This window comes from Jaculus jaculus, chromosome 15 (assembly GCF_020740685.1).
Source record: "Jaculus jaculus isolate mJacJac1 chromosome 15, mJacJac1.mat.Y.cur, whole genome shotgun sequence".
Lineage (NCBI taxonomy): Eukaryota > Metazoa > Chordata > Mammalia > Rodentia > Dipodidae > Jaculus > Jaculus jaculus.
The window spans coordinates 49616091-49629393 of NC_059116.1; the positions used below are offsets into that span (position 1 = coordinate 49616091).

Here is a 13303-nt window from a genome sequence, read left to right on the forward strand (position 1 = left end):
GCTCCAGCCCCATGAACAATAATGTTAATGAATAAAGTAATATTACAACATGATAAACATACTATATAAGAGAGACTTAGATGATCCACATTTCCCAACTGTATTCTTTACTACATGCATTTTAGATGGATCTAAGAAAATGAGGTTGACTTAGAAAACACTGTGTTAATCGTGGGTCTCCCCAGTTGTTACCACCATCTGCAAAAAGAAGTTTCACTAACCAAAAGTGAGAACAGCATTAATCAATGGGCATAACCATATTAATTTAGAAAATCTGTTGAGTACAAAGTATCTATGAAGCCAAAGAATAGTGGTAAAATTCCCTTTTAAGGTTTATGACCTTTCATACCCATAGGCTTTTGTTTCAGCTTTCAGTACCAGGCATGAATCCCTTCCATGGAACAGGCCTCAAATTCAACCAGAAAGCTTGGTTACAGACCAGCTGAAAGTCAGCTGCATGCATGGCCTTATGCCACTGCGAGTCAGGCCAAGCATGAGAGTTAAGTGTCAGGTTAGACTCTATTCCAGGGATGCTGCCTGGGAGGGGACAGACCAGCTGAAGGTCAGCTGCCAGCAGGGCCTTGCACTGTTGTGAGTTGGCCCTAGCATAAGAGTTACATGCCAGGGCTAGACTCCATTCTGGGGCTATGGCTGGGACGGGCCAGACTAGCTGAAGGTCAGCTGCTGCCAGCAAGAACATGCACCATTTTGGGTTAGGACTAGCATTAACAGTTATGCACTAGGGACAAACTCCATTCTAGAGCTGCTGCCTGGGAGGGAAGAGGTCAGTTGCAAGGAGGGTTGTGGGCCATCATGGGTAGGGGGTGAGCGGGAAAGGTGCATGCCAGGGCTGGATGCCATTCCAGGATGGAGCCTGGGATGGAATAAACCAGCTGAAGGTCAGCAATGAGCAGCCCACTAACGTGGATTCTACTTCTTACAACCACCTTGCAAGCTCCACCCACCAAACAATTATGTGAAGAATTGAAGCAGAGGGCAACCATTTACCAGCTGTAGCACCCAGAAGCTTGGAGATGATCTCACTCCAAAAAGCCAGACAGCGGATAAGATTGGGAAAAAGAAGCAGTCAGCTTTCACACCAGAAAGACAATCCCCCAAGGCCTTACACAGATTGGCTAGAAGGTAGAACACACAAAGCAGATCCTGCTCAGGCTCAAGTGCATCTACCCTAACCTAGCGGACAGTCTTCAATCCCATACCCACCTAGATCAATTTTGTACAGGCCATCCAAAACAGGCAATACAAAAGCTGCTATTTCGGCATCTTCTCAAGATATACAGACCCCAATTCAAAGCAGATAATACATGACACCCAGCAAAGGGATCCCCACCAAGATTATCTAGTCCCACAATGGAAGCCTCCAATGAAAGCTTAGAGGAAACCCAAGACACAGAAGCCCAAAATGAAATTTCAACAAGCATTTTAAATAAAGTTAATGAGACTACAAACAAACGGATAGTAATGGAAAGAAGCAGGACAAAGAGTAATCAAACAGGAACACCAAGAATGGCTGAAGGAAACAGAAGAAAACTGACAAAGAGAATTCAAATTATAAATGAAAGGATGGCTCAACGAATTAGAAGAAAGGCAATAAAAAAAATGGATGATGGAGTGAAAAGGCCCAAAGTGAGGTCAGGGTAAGAGTTTGAATAAAGGAAAAGTGGAGGAGGTCTAATCAAAATCTAAGAGGATATAAATAAATCATATGGGAACCTACTTTTTTGGACAACAGAAAACTCAGCTACAAATTTCCAGTGCCAGGGATGGGATACCTTCCAGTGAGTTGTTGGCCAGGGAGGTCCCTAATGCCCCCCAAAACAGTATAGGCCATTGTCAAGGCCCTTGGTTTCCCACCAGGAATAGATGGTAAGACCCTATTGCTTAAGACTCCACATACTTGGGCTGTAAGGCCACTGAGAAATCCTGCTGGAACTGAGCTGAAAACCTCCTCCATGTACACCAGCTGATAGAAAGCTGGAAGAAGCCATGCTGTATGCAGTTAAATGGGAGAAAGAGAAATCACCAATGAAGAGACTCAGCAGTGGACACTGCAAGCCTTATATTTGGCCAGCCAGGGCCTTGCACTGTTGTGAGTTGGCCCTAGCATAAGAGTTACATGCCAGGGCTAGACTCCATTCTGGGTGCAATAGTGGCATGTCTGTCATGGTGGACACCAACTGCCCTCTAATTGGACTGGAGGCCCGCTCTATGGGAGGGAATATATCCCTGATCCTGAAAACTAAAAACAGGGGTAGTCATGAGCCCTAGGAGTGTAACATCTGCTGCTGTCTGGCTAAATGTATATATTGTGTTTATCACACTGCCCAATAAGCACTTCTTTTAATATGAATACCCTTACATTAATGCTACTCTCACTTTTGGTAGAGAATCTTCTCTTTTCAGATGGCAGTGACCTTGGGATGACTCAGAAGGCATCATGGTGCTGGAAAGAAGTGACAGGAATGCTCAGTACTGCAGTATCTCTATCACACTTTCTAAGGCTCAGGGTCTATTGTGGAAAGAATGTAGGAGACAAAGGAAGGGTAGGACTCCTTATGATGTGCTCCCCCCAGACACAAAATGGCCTGGATATCCATGACCTCACAGTGCCCAACACTACCTACACAAGACCATCATAATATTAGGAAAACATGATGACATCAAAATAAAAGAGAGACTGATTGAGAAGCCCTCATTGTTCTCTAGACAAGTTAGTGGGTATCCTCATCAAAGTATCTGTCAAACTTCTATTCAGAACTCCCTTAATCAAAGCTGCTCTCAATCTTGGCTGGAGAATCTATTTTACAGATAACAGAATACTGTGGAGAGCCATCAATATGATAAGAAAAGATAGCCCACTTCTCAACACAAAATATGCCACCTCTACCACATTTATCAGGGCCCAGAAGAAACTGCAGTGGAAGCAACACAAGTATTGTTCCCAATCATAACCTGACAACTGCCTCCAGGGAAATACCAACAAACAATGGGGTGAACTGAAACACATCACAACAGAAATGCAGAGGCTAAGAGAACTCAACATTAAAAACAAACAGCTAACATTCTGCCAAAGCTCAGGAATTGTTTTGGAAGAGGGTGCAGGAAGACTGTATGAGCCACAGGGGGGGGGGGGGGGGGGTAGAAATATCCTGAAGCATAGACCCCCACCTGAGAGACTGACACAGGTCCAAATTACCCCACAGTGAATACCAATGACCCTACCGAGGAGGGATCTCAGGGAAATGGGGACTGAGGGTAAAGGGATATAAACTATAACCTATGTAAATATATTTATTTTTTTGAAGGGGAAAAATGGAAAAAATAAGGTGAAGAATGACTGAGGAAGACATCCATACACCCACACACAGTTGTACTCACATATATGCGAACACACATATATACATGCACATCACACACAATACACATGCAGAAGTAAAATAAAACAAAAATGCCTTTTTAATGAATCCAAACTCTGCTTCATGTGGCTTCCCCTGAAATTTTTCTGTGCACCAAAGCCAAGGATCCCAAAGACCTGGCTTTACGTGATTCAAAATCTCAGGAAGATTAAGGGAAGCCCTGGGGCTGCTGTGGGTGACAGTGTGGAGCTATGTTCCCATCCCTGTTAACCCTGACAATTAGAAACTTTATTGCCAAACATCAGAAAGAGTTCCCTTGCCTGACAGGCATGGTGTAATCCCAGTACTTGGGAGGCTCAGGAAGATGTACAAGTCCAGCCTGGGCTAGACCAGGGGAAGAGAGAGAAGGAAGAGAAAGAAAAGAGGGTTGGCTGGGTGTGGTGGTGCACGCCTTTAATCCCAGCACTTGGGAGGCAGAGGTAGGAGGATCACCATAAGTGCAAGGCCACCCTGAGACTATATAGTGAAATCTAGGTCAGCCTGGGCTAGAGTGAGACTCTACCTCGAAAAGCTAAAACAAACAAAGAAAGAAAAGAGGGTAACAGAGACACTCTATCTTAGTTACATTATGTTTGCACAAGCTTTATCTTTGGAATTCAAAGACCCAGAGCCTCATCAAAGTAGCTCTTCCTGTAGACTCAACCTTACCGATATCAACTTAAAACTTAGGGAAGCTTCACTTTTCAAATGGGGCGGTGACCACTGGAATGACCCAAAAAGGCACCACAGTGCTCAGAAGTGACAAAGGTATGTTAGCACTGTAACATCTCTATTACACCTTCCAAGGCATTGCTGAAGAGGTGGCGGAAAGAAAATAAGAGCCAAAGGCAGAGTAGTACTGCTTACAATGCAATAATCCATACAGAAATTGGCCTTGATATCCTTGATCTCAGAGTGCCTACAACTACCTTTACAGATCCTCATATGAGGAAAAGATGATGACATCAAAATAAAAGACTAACAGAGAGAGGGGAGGGGATAAGATGGAGTGTGGATTTTTGAAGGGGTAAGTGGGGGAGGGGAGGGAATTACCATGGCTTATTGTCTGTAAGTATGGAAGCTGTCAAATTCTTTTTTTAATTTCCTTTTAGTATCAATATTCACTGGCTCTCAAAGAATTCACTGTGATACTCCTGCCTCAGCCTCCAAGTACTGTAACAATTCTATGATTAAATACTTCCCACATATATTCTCTTCTTCTCAATCTCCAGTTAGGATAGGATCTAGGTACCTTCTCAAACAAAAGATGACTTCCAACTAGTCTCTACTACATTCTCTTCTAGTCACATTTATAAACCAGATCTCAGCTGGGTGTGGTAGTGCATGATCCCAGCACTCAGGAAGCAGAGGTAGGAGGCTCACTATGAGTTAGAGGCTACCCTGAGACTACATAGTGAATTCCATGTTACCTGAGCTAGACTGAGACCCTACCTCAAAAAACAAACAAGCAAACAAACAAATAAAAACAGAAAAAACTCAGCCACTGCTAGACATATATCCTAAGGACTTGTCGCACTACCTTAGAGATACTTCATGTTTTTATGAATAATAGCTAGGAAACAGAACAGCCTAGATGTCCCTCTACTGATGGATGAATAATGAGTGATGTGGTATATTTATACAATGGAGTTCCATTCAGCAGTAAATAAAAAAGAAATTATGAAATTTTCAAGGAAATGGATGGACCTGGAAAGGACTATATATAGCGAAGTAACACAGGCCCAGAAAGCCAAGCACAGCATATTCTCTCTCATACGTGGATCCGAGCTACAAATATGTGGTCTTGTCTATAAGGTAGAATAAAACTCAGTAGCAGAGGCCAGTAAGCTAGAAAAGGGATATAAGGGGGGGGGGACTTAAGGGGATATAATGATATATATGTAAGTAGAAAGACAGATTATTGGGAGTGGAAAGGCCTAAGTGAGGTCAGGGGAAGAGAATGAGTAAAGAAGAATGAGGAGAAGGTTAATCAAAACCTAAGAGGGTATGAATAAGTCATATAGAAACCTGTATTTTTGGACAATGGAGCACCCAGAAGCCACTGATTGTTATTAGAAAATATTCAGTGCCAAGGATGGGATGCCTCCCAGTGAGTTGTTGGCTAGAGAGGTCCCTGATGCCCCAAAACATTACAGGCACTGCTGATGCTCTTAGTTTCCCACCAGGAATAGATGGTAAGACCATATTGCTGAAGACTCCACATGCTTGGGCTGCAAGGACACTGAGAAATCCTGCTGGAGATGCGCTGAAAACTTCCTCTTTGTAGACCAGCTGGCAGAAAGATGAAAAAAGCTATGCTGCATGCAGCTCTATAGGACAGAGAGGTCAGCAGTGGGAATACTCAACAGTGGATATTGGAAGCCTTAAATTTGGCCAGGTAGGACAATTGAGCCAACAGGCACAATAGTGGCATGTCTGTTATGGTGGAAACCAAACACTCTCTAATTGGACTGGGGGCCTGCTCAATACATGCCTGTTACTGAAAACTTATGATGGGGGAAGTCATGGGCCCTAAGGGTGTAACATCTGCTGGTGTCTGGCTAAATGTATATATTATGCTCACCAAATTGTCCAGTAAGCACTTCTCTTAATGCTCATACCCATATGTTTGTTTTTCGAGGTAGGGTCTCACTGTAGCCCAGGCTGACCTGGAATTCACTATGGAATCTCAGGGTGGCCTCAAACTCACAGTGATCCTCTTACCTCTGCCTCCCAAGTGCTGGGATTCAAGGCGTGCACCACCACGCCTGGCTTCATACCCATATATTAATGCTACTCTCTACTTTTGGTTAGAGAAGCTTTTCTTTTCAGATGGTGGTGACCTTGGGATGACTCAGAAGGCACCAAAGTGCTAAGAAGAAGTGACAGAGAAATGCTTGGCATTGAAATATCTCTATCACACCTTCCAAGGCTCAGGGTCCATTGCAAAGAGGTGGCAGAGAGAATATAAGTGCCAAAAGAAGGGTAGGACTACTTACAATACACTCTTCCAGACACAAAATGGCCTAGATATCCTTGACCTCACAGTGCTGGACACTACCTACACAAGACCATCATAACAGGAGGAAAATATGATAACATTAAAATAAAAGACTGATTGAGAGGGGCAAGGGGTTTAATAAAGAGTGGAGTTACAATGGGGAAAGTGGGGGGGGGCATTACCATGCTTTATTGTCTATATTGTCAATAATAAATAAATAACTTAAAAAACACATCTGATTAGATGATTCAATACCCTGCTTAAAATCCATCAAGGGTATGCCACTGCTTGCAGGATGAAGTCCAAAATCCTCAGCATGCAATAGGATTCATGATGTGGTCTCTGCCACTTCAACCTTTATTCCATGCTTTTGCTTTACACTCTGGGATTTGTTAATTCTTGTTTATCTTGCATTGCACATGCTTCTTTCCTTGGCTAAGCAGGTCATCTTATCCTTGTCAAGTCTGGCAAACACCCGCTGTGGTGATTTAGAGGTAGAGTGTTCCCCACAGACTCATATGTTTGAACAAGTGGTTCCTACTGGTGGTATTATTTATGGATACTTGCTGAACAAAGTGAGTCACTGGAAGTAGGCCTTAAGGTGTTATAGTCCATCTCCAGTTGGTCATTTGAGCTGTTCTACTTCCTCCATGTCCATGTGATAATGTGGTCCTAGCTGTCTGCTCCTGCCATGCTTTCTTTGCCATCAAAGACTTTTCCAAACTGTAATCTGAAATAGTTTCCTTCCACAGGCTGCTTCTGGTCAGATATTTTGTGCCAGCAACAAGATAGTAACTGCACCTGCTCATTCCAATGCTCTATGTATGCAAGCATATTTCTCTAGGCATCCTTTTCTTCCTGCTCCAGTGTACATCTGCATTATATTCATTCAACCAATGTTTTATACATTGATTTCTCTTCCAGTAGGCTGAGGTTTGAAAGTTTGTTTTGAGATAGGGTTTCTTTGTGTAGCTCAGCCTGGCCTGGAGCTTTCTATAAAGCCTAAGCTGCCCTCAAGGTCATGACACTCATGCCTCAGTCTCCCAAATGCTGGCATTAAAGGAATGTGCCACTATACCCAGTTTAGACAAGTTTTTTGACAGGAGAAATTCTGGTTTTGTTCATGTTTAGTTGTACACCCCCAACTCCTACTACACTGCCCAGCACAAAACTTTAAAATCACTCTCCACAAGTCATCTCTGTCACATCTGCCAGAGTGTAAGAGGCAGTACAGAGGAAGAGGCAATTTAAACACAAGTACTGCTCTCACTACTAGACTAACCTCCTCCAAGGAGATGGTGGTAGACACAGAGGAGACTCAAAACCTATCAAAGCAGAAAAATCAAAAGATGAAACGAGCTCCACAATAAAGGACTTAACAAACATGCCAAGGCTCAGGAAACAATGGAGAAGAGGGGTGGGAAGACTGTCAAAGCCACAGGATGGGAAGGTGTATCCTAAGGCACTGTAACCCTCTCCACTGAGACTGACTGATATATTCACAACCCCACAATGAATACCAACAACACCCCCTCCCCCCACCGAGGAGGACCCTCAGCAGCATGAGGGCTGGAAAAGAGCAGAGATGAGTATAACCCAATGAGAATATGACTAATATGCAATATGTTCATACTACAAAGTTCATAATAAAAATAATTTTTAAAAAATCAGTCCCCAGGGCTGGAGAGATGGCTTAGGGGTTAAGGTGCTTGCCTGTGCAGCCTAAAGACCCAGGTTTGATACTCTAGGTCCCACATAGGAGTTTTCAGTGGCTAGAGGCCCTGGCATGTCCATTCATTCATTCTCATTCTCTCGCTCTCTCTGTCCGTTCTTCTGTCTCTAATAGATAGATTTTAAAAAATCAGTCTCCAAGTAAATCTTTATATAGTACAGATTCTCTTCTCACTTTTAAGCTTTTGCATTTAAGATAGAGCACCACAGACTTGTACTGTAAATGACAATGAATTGAAGTAGGGTGAGAGGAAAGATAATTGAATCTGTTTAGGAAAATAATAGCCATGTTTCTTACCAATGAATGGTAAATACTTGTCCTGTGATTTAAAGGTAGACATGGACAGTGTTTTGTTGTCCAGTAATGTTATAAGCAGCAGAAATGCAAGACAAATATTTTGCAAATTACTAAGTAGGCTGAATAACACTTATGAAGGGAAAATTTAAGTTATGTATTCCATCGGTATTCCTAACATCCAGTGCAAGTAAACCGAATTTTAAGCAATTTTCTTAAGAATAAATAAGCAGTAACATAAACACATTCATAAAAAATCATAGTCAAGTCAACAGTTATCAATTCAAATAAATAACTTTAAGGTTATATATCTGGAGTAACCAATTACCTTTCTCATTATAAAAAATGTAAAAATAAAATAAATGTGGCTATATAAAGAAAACTTATGCTGGAGGAGTAACTTTATATAAAATACCTAAAAACAGTAAAAGTGCTATGTAGCTATATATTCACTGCTTAATCACAGAGAGTTTAGAGTTCAGAAGACTTTTATTACTGAGTGGCAGTGTAGTCATTTTCATTGTGAGTAAAAATGATCCTAAATAAGAAAGCACCTGTTGGTTTGAATGCAAAGATTTTAAGACTCGATTGTCCATGTTTCCTGACAAAATAACAGTATCATCTCTCTAGTTCTAGTTCCTTCATGTTTTGTTTCTCATCACACTGCAATGATTGCACTGCAGTCTTTACTCTACAACTTCACCTTAAGCCATCCCTAAATGTGCTAACTGGACCTTTTTATAGCATTAACAAAAAGAACTTTCTGGATCTGAGGCTGGGGAAATGGTTCAATGGTTAAAGTCACTTGCTTACAAAGTCTGTTGGTCCAGGTTCAATTCCTTAGCCACCCACCTAAAATCAGATGGGTATTTGTAGCAGCAAAAGACCCTGGCACATACACACCCAAATAAATAAATAAATAAAAATTAAATAAATGAACCGTCTATCTGATTAGATATGAGACCTGTTCAGTGGGACAGAACTCATACCTGGTAATGTGAACCAAGTCAGAACACCATGGCCATGAAACTCATAGAGCCCAGAGAGAAGTTCCTAGTGCTCTTGGGATAAGCAGAATGGGAAGACACATCAAGAAGTCTCTGAAATCACTATGCATATCCTCCTAAATCAAAACTGCTGAGCTGGAGATGGCTTAGCGGTTTAGGCATTTGCCATGCAAAGCCAAAGGATCCTGGTTCAGTTTTCCAGGATACACATTAGCCACATGTATAAGGAGGGCATGAATCTGGAGTTCGTTTTCAGTGGCTGGGGGCCTTGGAGTGTCCATTCTCTCTTTCTTCCTCTCTCCCTCTCTCAAATAAAATAAAATAAATATTTTACAAAGCTGCTTTTACTCTTGGTCAGAGATTCTGTTTTACAGACAGCAGAGACTAATGGGGAGATCCAAGATCCATGAGTATGACAAGTAAATATACCCAACTGTCTTCCAGGAGATGTGCCCTATACCACATCTACCAGGGCCCAGGAGAAAGTTACAGAGAAAGGAGTGAGACAAGGATTGCTCCCACTGCTGGTTTGACATCCAGCTCCAGGGAAACAACAATAGACACTGTGGTCAACCAAAACATATCAAAGTAGAAAACCCAGAGGCTATAGTGAATTAGGCACTAAATCAGACTAATAGACCTGCCAAGGCTCAGGAAACATTGCAGAAGAGGGAACAGGAAGATTTTAAGAGCTACAGCTGGGGTAGAAATTTTCTGAAACCAGCCGACCCCCATGCCCCCCCCCCCAAAAAAAAGCTGATTGAGACCTTAATTATTCCAGACCTCAGGGAAAGTAGGTCATGGAGAGATAGAAGACTATTACCTTTGCAAAATAAAAGACAAAACAAATTTAAAAATACCTCTCCAGATGAAATATTATCTATAAAAGGAACTCTTTCCCTAAGAATGCCATAGCAAAGAAGGAGATTTGATCCCTGCTAGTAGTAACATTTTTAATGCTTCACTCTACATTACGGTATTAGACTAATCTGTACAAGTGATAGTTCCAACTATGAGATGCTCTACATTATTTGGTAAGAAAAATTTGTAGAAAATTACATTTAATATTGTTAAAGACTCCACATAAGTGTGCTGCAAGGTCACTGAGAAATCCTGCTGGAGCTGAACTGAGAACAATCTCCTCTGTGTAAACCAGCTGACAGTTAGAAAAAGCTATGCTATGTGCAGTTCCATGGAGGAGAGAGAAATCACCACTGGAGATAAACAGTGGACACTGTAAGCCTTAAATTTGGCCAGCCAGGCCAAATAAGCCAATGGGTACAACAGTGGCATATCTATTCTGGAATAAACCAACCACTCTCTCATTGGACTGGAGGCCTGCTCCATGGGAGTAAATACATGCCTGATATTTAACACCTATGATGGGGGAAGTCATGAATGAGCCCTAGGGGTATAACATCTGCTCATATCTGGCTAAATGTATAAACTATGCTCACCAAATGGCCTGGAGAGCATTTCTAATGTTCATACATATGTATTAAGGCTACTCTCAACCTTTGGCTAAAGAAGCTTCTCTTTTCAAATGGTGGTGACCTTGGGATGACTCAGAAGGCACCATGGGGCTGAGATGAAGTGACAGAAGAGTGCTCAACACTGAAATATCACTATCACAGCTTCCAAAGCTCAGGGTCCATTGTAGAAGAGGTGGTAGAAAGGATGTAAGAGCCAAAGGAAGGGCAGGACTGCTTACAATACACTTTCCGGACACAAAATGGCCTGGAATATCCATGACCTTGCAGTGCCTGACACTACCTACACAGGACCATCATAATAGGAGGAAAAGATTATGACATCAAAATAAGAGAGACTGATTGAGAGAGGGAGAGGATATGATGGAAAGTGGAGTTGCAAAGGAAAAGTGGGGAGGATATTGCCATGGTTTATTGTCTATAATTATAGAAGCTATAAATTTTAAAAAAAGAAAATTGCATTTAATACTGAATATAGAAACAGAATTGAACAATTCAATAATTATACTTTAAGACACACTGTTAAAGAAGAACCAACTACAAAATAGTCGGAAATATGACCACCACACATACAGGAAAACTAGGGACTATTTTTAAGAAGCTGTAATTTCATTCAAATTATTAAAACTAGTATACTTACAAAAACAGTTGTAAATAAAATGTCACTCACCATCCCCAGCAGGAAGTCCTCTCTCCTTTTTCTCATCACATTTGTTGCATTCACTGAAGTAAAGCAGCAGGAACATATCCAAGAGTACCCAAATCAAGGAGGTGGCTAGAACCACCTTGCAATATGCAAATTTTCTCATGGCACTTTAAGTCAAATGTAAAATTTTAAAATATATATATATACATATATAAATATACAAATATCATGAAAAGTATTCCAATCCACTTTCATCAGAAATCATGTTCATATCCTACAGAGAGAAAAAAATGGGAAAAGGCTGTCTTAAAATTCAGAACCTATAAAATGAATTGTAAGGTTAATTTAATAATACGGATTGATTCCATCATCATTCAAATAGTTCTTATAAAGCAATATCTAAGAGTAAAATGGGTAAAGGATGTAAACAGGCGCTTTACAGAAGGGAAACCTGAATGGCCAATTAAGGAACAGACGCATGTTTAATTGCTTATACTTAGACATGTAAATTAAAACAAGTGAATGCTACTTCAACCTCATCAAACATATTGTCATAACTCCCTTTCTATTCAATTGCTATATTAAACGTTAAGGCAAAGCTAAACTATTAATAGAAACAAGAATTTAAGCAATCAAGGATCCCAGTCTATTTTGACTTCCCATGTTAGAGTCTCCTTGCAGTCTTTATCAGGCTAACTCTTGTCCTTCTTCCCCACTAAATCCCATCTAAAAAGCTGCAAAGTCACCACTCAGAAAACACTCATGGAAAGTATTACAGAAATGAAAAGGTATTACAAGATCCAAGGACAGTCTTGGCTGGGATTTTCTAAATTATATATACGTGTGTGTGTGTGTGTGTGTGTGTGTGTGTGTGTGTGTGTATATATATATATATATATATATATATATATATATATATATATATGTATGAATGATGAGAAAATGACTAATCAACTGAGATACTTTGACTAGAATTACTTCTGGTACATAAGGTATTTATCTTGTGGAGCTCTGAAGCAGTCTGAGGCCTCAGAGAAGGAAAGAATTAGGTCACCAAATACCTACATGAAAGCTCAAAGGCCTGTCACTGCTGACCAGTACAGAAACAGACAAATGTATTCCAATTAATTAAACAGAGGAAACATACTTTGCACATGGGTCCCAAGCTGAAAGCCACATAAGCACATGCTCTGAAGAGTCAAGCTGAAAGGCAATGCTTAAGGTTATTTTATAAGGTTAGCCAGCAAAGCTGGAATTACCTAAAGAATTCAGGAGAGGTGAGTTCATCTATAAAATTTATATAGTTCTCTATAAGATCGTTAAATGGCAACCTGAAAAGATACTAGGTGATACTTGTAAGTATAAAGAATTACTACATCTGCTCATGTCTCTGGGGCCAACGTTCTCCAAGTACAAGGTTAAGAACAAGGATCCTACTACTGCCATATTCCTACCTCACTATCATGCCTACTCAACATGACACTTGATGCTGCATCACATGTAGCCAGCAGTTATTATGGTAACATGAAAGAATTACAAACTGCCATAGAAGTTCTCTCCAAAGGATCTAGCTATATAATTTTGTATTTTAAGCTATTTCACCTGAAAGGCTACCTGATAAAGCATCTGACTAGTAATGAAGTAGATTTACTTGCTTGCTTGTTTGCTCATTTACTCATTCAAGTATTTATCTTTTGACAGGGCCTCATGTAGCCCA

At 40.9% G+C, this 13303-nt stretch overlaps 1 protein-coding gene across 1 annotated transcript in view; it reads right to left on the reverse strand.

Annotated features, from left to right (window-relative positions):
* Galnt1 (polypeptide N-acetylgalactosaminyltransferase 1) overlaps window positions 1-11860 on the reverse strand; it is a 59017-nt gene extending 47157 nt beyond the window's left edge. The window contains exon 1 of the mRNA XM_004666776.2: window positions 11611-11860. Coding sequence (XP_004666833.1) covers window positions 11611-11749 — 139 coding nt within the window. The 5' untranslated portion in view covers window positions 11750-11860. The remainder of the gene's footprint in view (window positions 1-11610) is intronic.
* Window positions 11861-13303: the final 1443 nt, after the last annotated feature.